The 17,416-nt window shown below is 56.1% G+C and overlaps 2 protein-coding genes across 5 annotated transcripts; both read right to left on the bottom strand.

The window, feature by feature from the left end:
• Position 1: 1 nt before the first annotated feature.
• VSIG8 (V-set and immunoglobulin domain containing 8) lies at positions 2-3,457 on the bottom strand (the record flags this gene model as incomplete). The annotated part of the gene is made up of 7 exons (XM_085315575.1): positions 3,409-3,457; positions 2,690-2,865; positions 2,040-2,241; positions 1,729-1,893; positions 1,125-1,247; positions 770-908; positions 2-134 (listed from the first exon to the last, which is right to left on the bottom strand). Coding segments are annotated over exons 1-7 (987 nt in total), but the record flags the coding sequence as incomplete, so codon positions are not given.
• A 2,886-nt stretch (positions 3,458-6,343) lies between these two features.
• CFAP45 (cilia and flagella associated protein 45) lies at positions 6,344-17,276 on the bottom strand. Of its 4 annotated transcripts, XM_085315595.1 has the most exons (11): positions 16,738-17,276; positions 13,400-13,536; positions 11,059-11,200; positions 10,154-10,324; positions 9,427-9,605; positions 9,047-9,176; positions 8,574-8,720; positions 8,083-8,196; positions 7,228-7,421; positions 6,737-6,961; positions 6,344-6,518 (listed from the first exon to the last, which is right to left on the bottom strand). In XM_085315595.1, the coding sequence occupies exons 1-11, from the start codon at positions 16,861-16,863 to the stop codon at positions 6,395-6,397; spliced, it is 1,689 nt and encodes a 562-aa protein (XP_085171721.1). In that variant the 5' UTR covers positions 16,864-17,276; the 3' UTR covers positions 6,344-6,394. The 4 variants fall into 4 exon arrangements, with proteins under 4 accessions (XP_085171721.1, XP_085171722.1, XP_085171720.1 ...); XM_085315596.1 differs by lacking the exon at positions 16,738-17,276 and having other exon boundaries at positions 6,737-6,870; positions 13,400-13,725; XM_085315594.1 differs by lacking the exon at positions 16,738-17,276 and having other exon boundaries at positions 13,400-13,725.
• Between the last annotated feature and the right edge of the window lie 140 nt (positions 17,277-17,416).

Raw genomic sequence — 17,416 nt, forward strand, 5'->3', positions numbered from 1 at the left:
CCTCGTTGCACATGAGGGCGGCCGCTCGCTCGTCGCTCTCGCCGTGCTGGCACTGCATGTAGCTCACGCCGTGGGGCGAGTAGCTGTGGTGACACACGTTGCACGGTCTGGTCATGGTGCCGCCCGTGCTGCTCCTCGGGAGGTAGAGAAAAGTGAGCGCCGGGGGGCACCCAGTACTGCCTGATGGCACCCCTCGGAGCCTGGTGGCACCTATCAGTGCTCATCGGTGTCTGGTGGCACACGTAAGTACGTTGTGGTGCCCGTTGGTGTCCATCAGCACCCAGTGGCACCCATTGGTGCCCATCAGCACCCAGTGGTGCTCATCGGTGTCTGGTGGCATGCATCAGTACCTAGGGGTGGCCAGTGGTGCCCACTGGTGTCCATCAGCACCCATTGGTGCCCGGTGGCACCCACTGGTGTCCATCAGTACCCAGCAATACCCATCATTGCCCAGAAGTACACAGCAATGCTCATCAGTACCCCATGGCACCCATCAGTGCCCACCGGTCCCCAGTGATTCCCAGCAGGGCCCATCATTGCCTGGTGGCACCCAGCAGTGACCACTGGTGACCACTGATCCCCAGTGGTCCCCAGCGATGCCCAGCTGTAGCTGGTGGTGCCCATCATTGCCTGGAGSGCCCCTGTGGTTACCATCGGTGACCGGTGGTACTCAGCAGCACCCCATGGTGCCCGATGTTACCTGCTGGTGCCCATCAGAGCCTACTGGCCCCTTTCGGGTGCTGGCCCCGGGCGCGCCGTGCCCGCTCACCTGCAGTCGCTGCATGCCCGCTGGCACTCCTTCCTGCGGTAGCGGCAGATCAGAGCCCAAATGAGAAGCCCCAGCAGGGTGAGGAGGAGGAGGGAGCCCAGGATGGAGCCCACGATGATGCCCGCTTGTCTTCCTCCTGCTGAGGGAACAAACCCTATCACCGCCGGCCTCCCTGCCGGCTGCCTACAACTGCCCAACTCCCGGGGCAGCCCTCCATCGGGCTGCCCCGGGTCACGGTGCCCACGTGGAGCCCACCACGAGCTCAGCCAGCTCAGGGTGGCCTTGGTTGGGGTTGGCAAACCCAAGGATAGAGCCGGYGCCCCTCCCAGCATGGCCTTCCAAAGGCTGCACCCACTTGGCAGGAGGTTGAGGTTGAGCTGGCACAGCGAGTAGCCCACACGGTTGGTCACGCGGCACTGGTACACGCCGGAGTGCGCCTCCGACAGGCTGCGGATCAGCAGGTCACCGGGAGCACGTCCTGCRCGGGAGAGACAAGGTTCCTGTGAGCCCCCACCCTCACCAACGGCTGCCACACATGGGGACACGGGCACCCTCTGCTGCGGGTGCACACAGACACAGGCACCCATGGAAATGGGTGCACACAGACATGGGAACACCCATGGGTACAGGTTGCATGTGGACATGGGCCTGCGTGGACATTGGCACTCTTAAACATGGATGCACATGGACACGGGAGCACACGCACACGTGGGAAAACGCAGCCGTGTGCAGCCACGGACATAGGTGCATGTGGACATGGGCAGCCACAGACACAGTTGCATGTGGACAYAGGCGCATCTGAACGTGGGCACCCATGGATATGGGTGCAAAGATGGGCATCACCAGACATGGGCACCCACGCTCCCCTCGCCTCCCTCCGGCCCGTAGGGTTGCAGTCCCCRAGAGAAGGTCCTCCAGAGCGTGTGCAGCCTCGCTGGCGCCCGTCACCTCCCTCTTACCTTGGATGGTGCCAGATGGCAGGCGGCCCCCGCCGTAGCCATCGGCCAGCTTGGCCCACTGGTAGGTGAGGGGACTGGTCCCTCCTCGGCTGTAGCACCGCAGCAGGATGCTGCTGCCCTCCGTCAGCTCCCCCTCAGTCCAGCACTGCGGGGTGGCCGGCTTCTCTGCAGGGTGAGAAGGACCATCAGCGATGCGGAGCCATGGAGAGCAGAYGCCAGGGCCACCCCGGGATGGGGTGGGGGGATGGCGCAGCAGYGGCTGGGTGCTGCACCACGGCCCCTCACGCTGGCGATACCTGCCAGGGGCTCACCTTGCACGGTGACGATGACTTCGTGCACGGCTACAGTGTTCTTCTTCACCCGGCACTGGTAGGTGCCCGTGTCGGAGACCTGCAGGTCGGCCAGGCGGATGGAGGCATCGTGCTGGCTGGGGTCGTTCTGCACGAAGGCCACTCTGTCCTGCAGTCCTGAGCCGCCGCCGTAGTTCACGTGATGGTCGTGGTAGGACAGGAACTGGCAGGAGGAGCAAGCCGTAAGGCTGGGAAGGGCCAGCCCAGGCTGGTGGCAGCCTRGGGGCTACTAGCCAGGAAGGGAAATGCCCTAGCCATTTCCACGAGACAGCTGTCCTGCCTGTCCCTGCTCAGCACTGCCTGGTCCTTCCCAGTCTTACCTGCCCTGCCTGGTCCTTCTCAACCCTTCCAGATCCTACCCAGCCCTACCTGGCCCTGCCTACCCTGCCGGGCTCTGTCTGGTCCTTCTTGGCCCTGCCTGGTCCTCCCCAGTGGCTGCAGGATGCAACTGGGTGAGGGCCCCTGTGCAAATGCCCATGGCTCTGTGGGTGTYGACCCAAGGAGGCTCCTGAGGCTGCACGTGGGGCTCTCCTCAAGCTGGGCAGAGGGGAAACTGAGGCACGGAGCATGAGCCGAGCCCGGGAGCTGCAGTGAGCACCCAGCACACTCACCACGTTCTCCGGGCCCGTCCGCTCGGGCGTTATCTGGATCCACTCAATGCCCAGGTCCTGGGGACCGTTGTCTTCAGGCTCAAGGACGTAGGGGCAGCCCAGCTTCACRGAGTCACCCTTAGCCAGATACAGCACCTCCCGGCCCTTGGTGTTGATCCTTACAGCCAGCAGAAGAGCTGAGAAGAGAAGGGCACTGATACTGCTGTCCGGGAAGTGCGCAGGTGCCCACGCAGGGCACAGCCCACCCAGAGCCCTGGTACCCGGACCCCACGTCCCATCACCACTCGACCCGTTGGCAGCAGGGATGGAGCACAACCCTTGCAGAGACCCATCTGCCAGGGCCRAGCATCCACCAGGGCTGGACATCCCACCGGGACCAGGCATCCACTGGGGGCTGGGCGCCCGCCGGGTGCAAGCCGAGCTGTTGGCACCGCGTGGAGGTGAGGGGGTTCAATGCYGGCCCCCTCCCCCTCCGGCTTTGGACATGGGGCGTCCAAAGGGTGGTGGGTGTCGGGGCCGCCCTGAGCACAGCTGACCACGGGTYGGAAGGGGGGGGGTATTTCCATCTCCATCCTGCCAACCCTTGGCACTGCAACCCAGCCTGGCGCCCCAGGGTGCTCCATCCTCAGGAGCATCGCTGCGGGAGCGAAGCTGAGCGCTGGGTGCTTGGCATCCCTCGGCGGCACCCTGGCGAGGCGCAGGTGTCCGGTGGCGCCTACCTGGCATGAGACCCAAGAGCAGGAGCCGGCCGGTGCCTTGCCCTGCCATGACGCTGCAGCCGTGCCGGCAGACGCGAGGACGGAGCGGGAGCGGAGGAGACGACGGGGAAGCCGGGCCGCGTGGGGCTGCTTTTACATGCTGGGCCGGGGCGCTCCTCCCTGTGGGGCGGATGCCTTTGGGATGACTGAGTGGCTCCAAGCTGTGAGTGAGCGATGCCGCCCTGCTCCACCACCCACCTGCTAATTAAATGCTGCCATGCTGTGGGCTCCTTTCCAGTCGGAGCTGGGCTGGGGAGGGGGGGGAGCTGCTGCAGGTGACACGGGCAGGGGACATCTGGAGGAGCAGAGCAGCCTTGGCCCCATGGTGTCTTGCTGCTGGTAGCCCCAGTGTGGGCATCTGCAGGGATGAGTGGGGCTGGTGGGAAAAGGCTGCCTCGGTCCCGTTGGGAGCGGCCCGAGCCACATGAAGAAGGTGGCTTGGCTCAGCACAGGTCTCAAGATTATGGTGTCCCAAAATCCAAGGATTTTGGTGTCCCAGGAGGGCTCAGAGCAATTGTATGAGCTTAAAGGTGCGGTTTGATCATGGCTTTAAGTTGCCCGAAGTTCCTTCTCGTCCGGTCCTGCCCCCTTGGTGAGCGGGTGCGAGGATGCTGGGATTGCGCAGGGGATCGGGGCACCCGCCAAGCCCACGCCAGCACCATYGGCCCTGCTGAAATGCAGCGCTCTGGCCCGTTTGGTTCCCCCATGCCAAGGCTCCCTGCACAGGGACGTGGTGGCCTGGCAGCTGCGAGGACAGCAGACCCCAACCCGCGCTCAGCAGCTGGGAGTGGACGTGCAGCTCCAAGCGCAGTGGCAGAGCCAGGAAGAGCCAGGGGATGAGGCACAGCGAGGGTGATAGCTGAGGACAGGGATGCTCTGCAGCTGGGCTGGAAGATTTTGGGACAGGAAAGCTCYGCAGCGAAGGACAGAGGAGTTGGGGACAGGGATTCTCTGCAGTGGGGCTGAAGGATTTCGAGACAGGGATGCTCTGCAGTGGGGATGCGGGAGGCCAGGACAGCGATGTCCTCGAGCAGGGTGGAGGAGATCAAGGTCAGCATGCTCTGCCCTAGGGGAGGGTCCCGGCCACAGATGTTTCCCAGCCTCTGTGTCCTCAGTCCCTGCATCGGTCTGGGCCTTGAGAGCCCTGCGTGCAGGGATGCTCCGGTCCTGGGGGTCAGTCCCAAAGCCTGGCTCATCCTGTGCGCTGGCCTGTGGCGCAGCGACCTGTACTTTCCAGACTGTGACTGCCAAAACCAGCTCAGCAGCACCGCCTAGCCAGTCCCAAACATTCCCCGGGGCCATATGCTGCTCCATTTACTGGCCCCAAGTTGAGCTCATTGCTGCCAGTTAACCCCTTGCTGGCACTGCGCTGGGAGCTGGGGCTGAGCGGCGCACGTGCTTTGCAGCGTCCGTGATTTCGYGGCCCCGGCGCATGGTCTGGCCCTGGGGCCAAGCAGCAAGTGCAGCTTTGCTCCCCGCCTGCTGGGGCCATTCCCAGCTGGTGCCGTGTCGTTCCCGGTGTGACAGGGCTACGGCTCACTGCGGCTCRAGGCTCCTCGCCGGCGCGGCGCCCTGGCCGTGTTGGATCTCCAAGCTGGTGACTCCTACATTCCTCGGCGCGGGGCGCTCCGCTCGTGCAGGAAGGGTGGGGAAGCCGCTCCACCCTGGTGAACCTTCCACCAGTGGTCAGAGCACCCTYGGCGAGGCAGGAGCGGTGGCTTTGAAACCCTCCAGGCTGAGCCTGGCCTAGAACAACGCTGGGACTTCCTGGCTAAAGCAGTGACCGGGAGTGACACGGCTGGTGCATGGCCACCAGGGTCTGAGGACCTGGACACAGACAGCGATGGAGATCAGGGCAGCCGAGCCTGGCGCTGAGCACCGCAGACACTTTCTGGACTGGCWGTTGGTGCCAAAGATCCAAGGGGACCTGGAGAATTTGGTGGCTGCTGCAGAATGCTTCAAGCTGGGTTTCTTGACTACCTGTACTACATTTTAGGTGGTGGAGATATGTCCTGGATGCCCTGGAGTGCCAGTGATGTGTACTCAGTGCATGTCCCTTATCGAGATGAACCTCACAGCCCAGCAGTGCCTGGCTCCRTCGCTGCTTAGAGATGCACAGCAGCTGAAGCAGAGAGACAGGGAAGAGATAACGAGAGGCAATGACATTTCCTCATCTGCATTTATCCACCCCGGAGCAGTGTAGAGGCTCAAGTGGAGTCCTCCAAGCTGTCTCTCTGCCCTGGGCAGTCTCACCTTTGCTGGCTCTCCTTATATTTTCGGYTGCTCTGGCAATTAATCAGAGCCACTCCTATAGGATCGCAGCCCTCGGCCCTGCCTTGCCTCAGCAGCTGCCAGTCCCCATCCGGGTTGGTTTGAAATGTTTGCATCAAGCTCTGGTTTCTTTGCTTTGCCCCCGGAGAAGGCCACTGTAGCAGAGCCTAAAGGTGAAACCTAGTTGAGAAAATGACACTTCCAGGGCTGATGGAGCTGTGGTGGCAGTGATAGCCCTGCACCCAGGGTAGGCAACCCTGGTGAGCCAATGTCAAGGCTCTGTGCATGGAAAACAGCCCACCTGGTTCATGAGAGACCTGCCTGAGCTGCCCCTYGTGGGCTAGGAATACCCAAGCTGCTCCGATTTGCATTGGTGCTGATGCTGACAGATGCTGGGCAGCTAAATCAAGGACCTGGGGATGCTCCTGCCTCCTCTGAGGACGTAGTCTGCCCTCTGACACTTTTCCTGCCATATGTGGATGGGGATATGGGATGTAGGATCAGCCTCACATTCTCCCTGGGAGCAGGAGGGCGATCAGACAAGAGGCCTTCRGATTACTCAAGCTCATGGAGCTACTCCCAGCCTGTGAACTCAAAGCGAGTAAATGACGAAAGACACTGACCGTTCCATAAATATCTCCATTTATAAAATTTCAATCTAAGAAAATAGAAACTCTTAAGTTGCTGGGGAAACGGTGCTCGGTTCCTTGCATGGTTGAACCAAGCCAGGGGCTGCACTTGCTCCGCTCAAAGCCTTCCGCTCYACCTGGGCACAGTACTTCTCGGGGATGCCGGAAGCTCTACAAAGGGAAGAGAAATCATCAGGTAYCCTGTGTTACACCAGGGTTGGGGCTTCAGGAGCACAGCTCTGGAGCGGATTCTGTTTGAAGAGGATGTGAAGGAATCTTTTGCCTCCTGAGAGGTAGTCCAAGGGTTAGGAGAAGTAGGCCAGGAAAGACTTCTAGCGACGCAGGGAAGCAGGCTCCAGGGAACCAACTGGCCGGTGACAGTGCCTTACCTGAGCTCCTGCATCTTCTGTCGCTTGAGCTCGGTGAGGCGCTCACTGCGCTGGCGGGCCTCTTCCTGGAGCCGCCGGCCCTCCTCAAAAGCAGCGATCCGCTCTTGCACCAGCTTCTGCTGATGCTCCCGCATCTGGCGCCGGACTTCATTGGCGTGGGCGAGCTGCAGAGCTGCTCTCTGCACCTCCTCTGCCTTCTCCTTCTCAATCTGCTCCCGCTGGACTCTGGAGGAGACCTCGGGGCAAATGAAAGCTCCCTCACCCCTCCCCACTCCAGCCCCTGCTTGGGTGCAATCCCTGCTGCCCCGATAGACAGCTCGCTGGGCCTTGGCCAATGCCAGAGCTACAAGGACTGTGCTGACCTTTGTCAGCGGGAGCCCATGCAGCGTCCCCCCACCCCAGCAGGCGTCGTGCTGCCAGAAGGCCACGCAACCCCTGCAAAGCAGGTACTGGCCGTCCTGCCAGCGAGCTCCTAGCAGCACCCATCTTACCTGAGGATCCTTTCAAAATCGTTGCGGTCCTGCTGCACCTGCACGGCCACGCCGTGCTCCCGCGCGGCAATCTGCTCCAGGCGGCTCTGCTTCAGCATGTCGTTCGTCTCTGCCTTCTTCCGCGCTGCCTCCTTCTCCTTCCGACGCCACTCTCGCTCGGCAGCCTCTTGGCTGCGCTTGGCCCTCAGCGCATCCTGATGGCAGGGGGATAGTAGTAAGGCTGGAGAGCCGATGGTACCACGCTAATCAACATCAGAGCTGAGACAAGTGGGTGGGCAGGTTTGGGGGGAAAGTATGGAAGAATCCATGGTTTTGCCTTTCTCCCAAAGCCACAGAGACAGCACTGCTCCCACCACCTCTCAGCGGGGTGAGCAGGGCTCTCCTAGCGAACTGCAGAGCACATCTGGGGAAAGGGATGGGATAGGGCAAGACCTCAGCTCCCCACCTGCAGCTCTTCAGTGTTGGGAGGCAGGAAAGGATCCTACTGCCCTCTTCCAGGGTTGGGAATGCAGCATGACACTATTTCCCACTGGTCTGAGGGGTGGTGGGGCTCGTTTAACAAGCTGTTGTACATTTTTCAGGAAGTTTCCCTGAATTTCCAATCTCTCACAGAGGCACAGGTGAGGTGAGGAGTTCTTCAGCCCTGGCTGCTCCATCCTGCCTCTGGCCCAGAGGCCTTCATAGCTAATGCCCAACTCCAGGACAGCACTGGTCTGCGCTGGCCTGAATCTGCAGCATCTCAAGTATATCCATGACATCCAGGGGAGCTTCCGCTTTGCTGGGGTGGAGATGAGGGAGACGGCGAGAGAAGCTAGGCCTACGTGGAAGCGAAGCGCAAGTCACCAAGCTGTTCACCTTCTCTGCCTGGTAGTCTTGGGCTCTCTCTTGTAAGGCCCTCAAGCGTGCTGTCTCCTTCTCCTTCTCCCGACGGATTCTCTCCTGTTCAGCTTCAAACTCAGCTTCCCGTGCCTACACGGAACAGAACCTTGTGGCAACTCCCTGCAACACCTTTGCTGCCTGCCGCCACTATGCCAGCACCAGCACACGTGCACACGCTCCGTCTTACACCCAGCATTCGGACACACGTACGCAGTGTTCACATACAGCACTGCGTGCAGACRGGTGCCCGGAGTATGGACTTTACATCAGAGCTCATATGGACCACATTGGCCAGCTCATATAGGTGCAGAAATACTGAAGTCCTTGCAGAGGACCTGAGAGGGACAGGATGGGATGGGCCAAAATTGGAGTTTATCATCAGCCTGCTTTGCTTAAAGCACAGCGGGTTTCAGAGGTCTCTGTGCAAGGGCTGGCGATGCCATCTTGACTCTGCCCCTCTTAAGTACCATTTTCTGCCTCTGATACTCAAGCACCCGCTGGTCTGCCATCTTCTCCTGCTGGAGCTGCTCCTCCTTGAGCCTCTGATTTTCATTGTTGATACGTTTAATCTCGGCCTGGATTTTCCTCTGCTGCTCGTGTTTCTGCTCCAAGTCCTGAAAAAAAGTGCAAGGCAGAGGGTCGGAGGGATGACAGGGAAAGAGCCACAGCAGAGAGCACTCCTCACTGTGGTAGCTGCCTGGCACCTACCTTAGGGTCCAGCAACAACACTCAGGCTGATGAAAGGCTCATCGGTTTAAGTTCACTTTCCAAGTATGTCTCTTACAGCTTTTCCAAAAGACTAGAGCCTTAATTCTGCTGGCTATTGTCTCCACACACTGACTCTAACTTACCCAGCACCAGGACATCCTTCCAATGAGGTGATAATTTAACTCTAGCCCCCTCTACTCCACAGTGGCTCACTGGTTTCTGCCCAGCATACCTTCAAGTCTTCCATCTGCAGCTTTTTCAAGTACTCCAGCATCTCCTGAGCCTCCTGGTCCCGCTGCTCAGCTTTCATAGCCCTCTCCTCTGCATTCTGCTCAATCTGCTTCACAAGCTCCTGCCTCCCTCTGTAAAGAAGAGGCAAAAAGAGTTCTCTCTGGCTCAGCCCTGCTGTTGGAAGCAGAAATGTTGCTATAGACATCAGTGGAAGCTTCTGCTACGAGTGCCCTTCCGCAGCCTGACACGCCCCAGTCTAGCTGCTGTGACTGTGAGAGGTGTGGCATGAAGCTGGCAGCCAGAGGTTATCCCAGATCCTGCACGAGGTCTGGGAGGATGCCCAGGGATGCCTCTATGGGAAAGAGGGACCCATTCACTAACCTGATCAGCTCCTGCTTCCTTTTGTGTTCCAGTTCCTCCTGCCTCTCATTGGCCTTTTGTCTTTCCACCTCCATCATCCGAGCCAGGCGTTTCTCCTCCTCCTCTAGCTCCTTTGCGATTAGCTGCTTCTCCAAGATCTGTGTGTCACGGATCATGTGGCACTTGGCATTGAGGATCAGCTATGGGAACAACAGGCCTCTCTGGTCTCAGCGATGACAACAGGGACAGACACACAGATGAGGAAGAGGTGGAAAAGAAAGGAGAGAAAGGCCAAGGGCAGTGACAGGTAGAGCAGGGTTTAGATCTAGTCCTAGCTGTGCCGTGAAGCGGCTGGGGGTCTTGAGGCAGCCTCCTTAATCTCTGCCTGTTGATTCCTCAGATGCAAAAGGACTGAAGGAGGGAGAGCAGGCTCTCATGAAGCCATCCTGTATATTCAGCTATTTCAAACACAGCCTGGTGCCAGCAAAGCCTTTCTCCTTGCTGGTGGGCAACCAAAGCTTGCTGGGGGCTCTCAGCAGCCTGTTCTAGCAGACAGCTCAGGCCTTAATGTTGCCAGTGTTGCACCCACTCTGGATAAAGGTGGCCTCAAACCCCAGGAACTAGCTGGCGTTTACATCACCCTACTCTGCTAGAGAAAGAGCACCTGGGACCTAGCATGGCAGAAGGTCCTGTGATGCCAGGTGATGATGGGGGAGTATAATGGAGGGGAGAAAGCCCCTGGCCCTACCTCGCTGAACTCCKTGATCTCATCTTCCTGCTCCATACGCATCCTGCTTGCCCGCTGCAGCAGGTGCTGGGCACGGTCCCTTGCTTCCTCCTCCAGGTCATTCAGTTTGCTCTTCTKCTGCTGCAGGATGGCCCTTTGCTTCACAGCGTTCTTGCGCTCACTCGCTGCTTCCTGAGGACACAGGCAAGGCTGCCAAAAGCCAAACACCCTCCTGGGGCCATCCCATCCCTCACAGCTCTGCAAGGGTGACCATATCTTGTGCTGAGTCTGCCTGAGGGTGCCATTGGGGAAACCTTGTTCACAAGGAGCACACTCCACCACATCGTGTTGCAGACATAGAGCCCAGGAGGTAAGCAGGCTCTTCCAGCTGTGGCACAAAAACTGGGCAGCCTCTTCCTACATGCTTGAGGAGACACCTCACTCCAATGTAAGAGCATCAAGAGGCCTTGCTACACCTTCCAAGGGGGCAGAAACACAGCACAGGGTCTTCATCATAGCCTCCAGGATCACAGCAGAGACAGCTTGGGGAGCTGGCAGAAGCAAGGAGTGTTGGATGGTTCCTTCAGCCACAGACCAGGCAAACCCAGGGATCCCAGTACAGTCCTTCCTACGCTGGACAGGGGATCCAAGGAGATCTGACATTTCAAGCCTCCCCTGCATGGCTGTCTTGGGTGACCTCTGGCAACAGTCTGCCGGGCTGTGACTGTTGTAGTCACAGTGAGCAGTGACTACAATGCATGGGGAGCAGGGAGAAATGTYGGGGTCCTTGAGCAGAGCTCCAGGGACAGCCCCAGCTGGGCTGTCTAACCCAAAAGTTTGGCTCTACCTGGRAGCATCCACTTCCACCAGCAGCCTGAGATCTGTCTACAAGCAGCTAAAGAAGCGAATGTAGGGGAAATGCCTACTAGAATGGCGTTCTTCTCTGCTTTGAGGGCTGCCAGCTTGGCCTCACACTCCTCCTTGGTCAGCACTCGAGACGCTTCTTTAATGCGCTGGAAATCCTCCAGGCCGATAACAAGGGATGCTGCTGGGTTCTCTGCAGGGAYGCTGGTAGCATGGGAAGCAGGGCACAGAGAGAGATCAGTCAATAGTACAGAGTCTCTTACAGCTCCTCCAGTCCCTGACCCACTAATCTCCCTGCCTGGCAATAAAACCTGCCTGGACTGCCAAAACCAGGGGTTACAGGAACGACTGAGCAATTAGGAGTCATCTGAGAGCAATGCAGGAAGTGTCTGAGCTGAAGGCTTCCCTAGTGTGAGGAACGGGATGTGATTCTCCTGGTCTGGGGGAAGGGAGAAACAGAAAGTCCAGTGAAAGCTGCACGATGCTGTGATGTGTGGAGGACAGGATGCATGGCAGGGCAGTGAGAAGGCTCCTGTGGAAACCCCACGACATTCAGCACGGGCCTAATCAGCCCCGATAAAAGACGCTGAAAGCATTTCAGACCTTCCCAGCTTTCATCTGGAGAAAGTACGACCACAGCCCTGATGTCCTTCCCAGTGGGACGTACTGCTCATCCCTGCCTCTGAACAGACTGTCACTGATACTGTGCAGTGGACATCTCCTGAGCTCTGCATCCACAACGAAGGAAACCACAGGCTTATCCATACCGACCCTTTACGTCCCCTCTCAGCCTGAAACCTCTGTTCCATCCAGACAGATTTGGGGAAGCAAAAGCTATCTTTTTGTTCTGTTTTATAACACACAGCATGGTCAGGCTTCAGATTTGCACAACTCCAGCGGAGTTTTGGCTCTGCTGTCCTAGGAATCCATTCTGGCACGACAATAAGAAGTGTTGCACTGCCCAAACACGGAGCACCATCTCCCCTCCCAGTGCTGGCAGGTGACCCTTCAGCAGTCACTGTGTCTTTGCAGGAGACTGCAAGGTTTAGTGGAACAAACACCAAGCAGCGAGCCATGAACTCTGCACATGACTCGTGCTGTGGCTTAGAGGAAATCATTGAAGCTTTTGATGCCCCCATTTCCCCACTTGTAAAAATGTGGATAATAATATGGGGCTGTTTTCCATGGGAGCTGTAGGGAGTTAATTATTCTTTGTATTACTCAGATACCATGGTGACGCGTGTGGTGCAGGAGCATATATTAACAAAATGCATAGAGCACTTTGAAGATGTTCAGGACTAAGAATTTAGTCATTATTATCACGCATCACCTTTCATCCACCCATATGAATATGAACAGATACCTGCATAATGATCACTGGAGTGACTGCATCACAGCATCGGATTGCAGGACGCTTTAAAGAATGGCTAATGGTAACAATGACAGTAATAAATGTAATGATATAGTGGCCACTACTTTAGTTGTCTCAGTGTTTGGGTGACCAACTCAAGATGTCTAGGGCTTGATTTTCAGGAACGAAACCAGCACAAAGTTTCTATTAGTTGCAACTGAGGCTGTGCAGCACATCTGGAAATTGGCCCTCAGCAACGTCGACATGGCCAAATAAGAATCTGAGCGTACAAAATAAGCCACCAGTCTTGAAAACCTGAATCAGTGGCTCTATCATTTCACTCTCCATAAAAACTCCAAAACAAGGCCCTCCCCGGTGCCGATCCCATGTTTGTTTTACAAGTCATAACAGCGTTACATTATGGTTCCAAATTTGAAGTTTAGTTGAACTCTGCACAGAGCCATAACTACAAAGAAAATCTAGGGAGGTAAAAATTAGGCTAAACTGGATCTTGCCAAGATAAATGGCCTTATTCTTGTGTATGTGCTGCAGGCTTTTAATGAGGTGAAGTAATTAGGACCAGGGTTCTTGCAGTTCAGTCCTGCTTACAAAACATCTCTGTAGAGAAACATATGGCTTGCTGCCGTGCACAGGCACCAGATGATACTCCAGTGCCAGCCTGCCTTTCCCACATGGGGATTTTTAGTATCAGGGCACTGGAGGAGCTGTTTGATTGGTGAGGAAGAGCAGTTTGCCTCTTTGAGGAATTATTTGGTCCCAAAAGAGCTTTTCTGGCTGCTGAGAGAGCTTTACGGCTTTAAGTTGCTTTTCACTGGTTCTCATGATGATTCACTGCCTCTGTAAAACATCTAGTGCTCAGTGCTTGCCAGCTCCATTGCYGTCCACATCAGATCATTGCTGCTCATTCCTCCCCTGAGACGTTCTTGCAAGCAGGCGTGACAAGCTTAGCACACAGAGACGTTGCTATGACAGACACACGGGCCCCCGGTTCCCGAAAGCTCCTCAGAGCTGACACTCAGRCATGGACTTACACGAGGTCCCGGATGAGGTCCTTGGTGACAAGACGGATGGTCTCAGCCTTGTGCCCACAAGCAGACGACGTTTTCTGAGCAGGCTGCACATCCCGAAGGATCACAACGGGGCTGTCGGAGCGCGACTGCTGCAGGTTCTGCAAGGAAGGGTGACATCTGCTCCCTGCCACCACCACCCCATACCCATCWCTCTTCCCCTGAACTGCTGGGCACACAGGTACACCGGACAGATGCTGGGCTGGAGATAGGAAGGAGATACGGATTTCCATCAGCTTAGTTCTCAGAGAGCATTTGTGATGCTTTCTGACAAATAACTTGTCACATCACCAAATTCAACYAAAGTCTGGGCAAGATTTTGCCTCGACAGCAGCAGTTTCAACTTGGCCCCCTGCAAGGGCCTGGCCAGAGCAGAGAGAGAATTGAAAATTCCCCCCACTTTTCCCCCAACAGCACTAGGTTTAACCTAAAAATTTGGGCACCAGTCTTTCTAGTCTGTTTTACCCAAATCTGAAGGAAACAACCAGGTAACAGATACTTTTCTGGGGCAAGACTTGGCAAATACACAAGCATTGGCTCACCTAACTTGAGCTGATAACAGTTGCACCTTGCCCTCTCCTTATTTGTGGGGACTGGTACCTATGTCCTGCTGAACACCATGGGCTCTGGCAGGAGCAGGAAAAACACGGCAGAAATAAAGTGAGACTGAGGCACCCTCACAGAGGATGAGCAGAAGGGTCCTAGCAAGAGGGAAGTGCGGAATTCCTTGAGGTCCAGCTATTGCAGGACAATAAACCAGCAGACTGCAGTGTGCTTCCTGGCTTGCCAGCGCTGGATTCTGGAGAGAAACCAGCCCTCCCAGTACAATCTGCCCTGAAGTTGGTCCAGATCCCTTTGTTCGAGCCGACAGTGCCACCTAGTGAAGTGTCACCCTGTTTCCAGGGTGACTCAGAGACCCTGAGGGTGCTCCTGCCGCTTGCTCTGCCCACGCCAGCTAGGGATGGGTGCCAGGTGCCCACCGCAGAGGTGGCAGCAGCTCCAGGAGAGCACACAGCGTCCTTCTCCATGCACATCTCCTCTGGCAGCTCCGCGGAGACTGCCATAGCATCGTTCAGCCTTGCGTGCTGGCTGCCGGGGCAGGGGAGAACACACCAGGGGCACTTTCGAAACAAGAGTGGTTTGCAGAGCTGAGGAAAGCAAAGCTCCTTCACCGAGCAATGGAGCTAGATGATCCCCAACGAGGTGACCCCAGCCTGACACAACCAGTTTGGAGATAAAGGTATGGCTTCCCAAAGCCAGGATGGCTTCCAAGAGTACAACCATGGGTGTAGGCTTCCCAGCTAAATCCTTACCCAAGAGGCTATGCCACAGGGATGAAAGGAACCACAAGAGCTAACCTGAGGTACAAGTAGATGTGTGGTTTTCTTTGTGCTTCTATTTATTATTTGAGCTTTAGAATTCTAACTGGCTGGTAGAACTTTATCGCCTATAACCAGGCTGGCACTGAGCAGCTTCTTGGTAACTTGCTGCCAAGATTTCCATCCTGCCAGTCTGGTGATCCTGAATCAAGGACTCTTCYGTAGCCCCTGCTGCAGATATTGGGTTTTTTACTCATCTAACAGACACAAAGTTTGAGACCCAGAGACATCAAGACAGGATGTAGGTACAGCCACTCAGCGCAGCTAACCTTGCGTTGCTCCAGGAGCTTCTGTAAGGAACTTCCTGCCTTTTATATATTTCAGCTCTCAGCAATATCAATCACTTCCCCGCCAGTCACTGTGGGCCCCCAGTGTGAAATGTTGAATTAAAGGGTTTAACACTGAAACGCCCTTACAAATAAAGATAATAGTATTATTCATTGCATTCAGTCTTTACGTTTTCCTCAAAGCCAGGAGAACCCTTTGGAGTGGATGCTGATTAGTCTGTGCAATCGCTCATCTTGAAAAACCCAATTAGTACTCGTATGATTTTTACAACATTTTATATAAGTACCTTGAAGATACGCRGATAAATTATTAAACTGCCTTGGGCTCCTCTGGCTGACAGTGTTTCAAGGTACTTGTTTGCACAGGAATCCAAGGACTCCCAGACCTCAGCTCACTTGCAGCTCACACTCCCATTCTCCTGCACCATGACCGCTTGTGCAACCTCCAATTTCAAATCGGAGGTGGTTTTTAATACACATTTCTTCCTCTCCTCTGATTACTTAGAAAAGCCAAATGGGCTGTGGCAAGTCTTTTTTGAAAGATTTGTTCTAAGCGATAAGGCTATACGATAGGAAGTTCCAGCCACAAACACACACACCCACTTGGAGAAATGAGTGTACTGAATATTATGCACCGTTCACGAGCTGCAGCTAGCCACCAGCCTGGCAGTTCCTGCAAAGCACATCCAGGCAAGAACATTTTTGCATCGTATCAGCCAAGGAGATGGCRAGCGTTAGATGGGTTAAATATAAGTGTCCAAATTTGCAGCCTGGTCCTTGTTGTCTCAGTCCGTGTCAAAGACGAAAGCAAAGATGACATAAAAGGGCAGGGAGGGCTCAGTGCTGCAGGGTGGGAGCCATAAATCCAACCTGCCAAGTGAAGAAGCATCTGGGAGAGTCAATAAAGGAGCTGGGGAAAAGAAGAGGTGGGGGGAGGTCATCTAAAACATCACTTTTTTCCAGCATTTGAAGGTCCTGCTYATTTTGACTAGAAAATGTCATCTTCCACCTCAGAGTGAGAGCCTAGAGCTCTTCTCTCAGCTTGCTTTCAACAGCAAGGGGAGAGCAGAGGGTATGAGAAGGGAGGAAGTGAGCGTTTTCCTTGCAAGAACCGGAGAGGAAAGAGCTGTTGCTCTCTGTTTATCTGCTGACTGAACAACCAAGGCACTCAGCCAGGAGGTCAGAGACCTGCTTCAATTCTTTCTTGTATCCAAGGGAATTGAATTTATAGCTCCCAGAAGAAAACCCAAATCTGTTTGCCACAGGCTGCTCTGGAAGCTTCCAGCCCCTGCTCCAAAGGCTCTTTATATAGCCCACATTAAACAACTACCGTCTAACGTACAGACTCTGTAATGTGGGTTCCTCTCCTTTACTGGGGTGTCTCCACTACTAAGCTTGCTTTGTCTCAATAATTATCTTCTGAGTGGTGTTAACAAGGACAGAGCCACACGCAGCCTCTACTCTAGTGGTTGTGGCACTCTCCTGGAAGGCAGGGATGGATTTTGTACCCTCCCAGCTTGAGGGAGGACTTGAGGCGTGCACAGTGTGGTAAGGAACTAAAACAGCTGCGTCTCCCCGCTCAGAAGTGTATTTTGTGTACGTATTTTTTTTTCTGTGGACAAAAACAGCGGCTCACCCACTCGCACACCAAAGGAAGGAAGCGGCCGCCGCAGCTTTCCGTGCAGAGCCCAGCTTGGCAGCGACGCTCTGAGACAGACAAACCGTTGCCACTGGGGAAGGTGATCTTGGGGTTATGGTTCATGACAACGTCAGCTCAGTAACATTAAAAAAAAAGAAACACAAACAAACCCAAACAACTGTATCCAATGCTAGGAATTAGGAGGAAAATAAGAGCTGGACAGGACATCTTTCYCTGTCGCTGGACAAGTCCCTGCTGGCCCTGACGCTGGATGCAGTCCCGGTCCCCTCAGCTCTGAGCGGACTCGGYGGGGGTGGAACGGCTCCGGGAGGGCCAGCAAGGGCGACCGCGGGAGCACCACGGCGTTATCAGTGGGACGCAAAGGGAGAGCRAGTGCCCCGCAGTAACGGAGCTGGAGTGAGCAGGGTGCAGGATTGGGGTGAGGATGGGGGCCCTGGGCAGCGACGGAGGCACCCGCTGGCTCCCATTGCCACTGGCACCCTGGGCTGTGACCTGCCACCCCGTCCCACCTCATCTCCCCGGTGGCCTCCTGAGGTTTGGCCGGTGGCGTAGCCCCCCTTCCCCCCCCGGGCCCCCTTACCCGGGCTTCCCCGAACAGCGACTCGTCCACCTCGGTGCTCCGTGCCCTGGTCCGGTACCGGCCGTGGCCCCCCCG

The sequence above is a fragment of the Rhea americana genome, unplaced genomic scaffold (genome assembly GCF_003343005.1).
Source record: "Rhea americana isolate MKP2758 unplaced genomic scaffold, rheAme1 scaffold_430, whole genome shotgun sequence".
NCBI classification, from domain to species: domain Eukaryota; kingdom Metazoa; phylum Chordata; class Aves; order Rheiformes; family Rheidae; genus Rhea; species Rhea americana.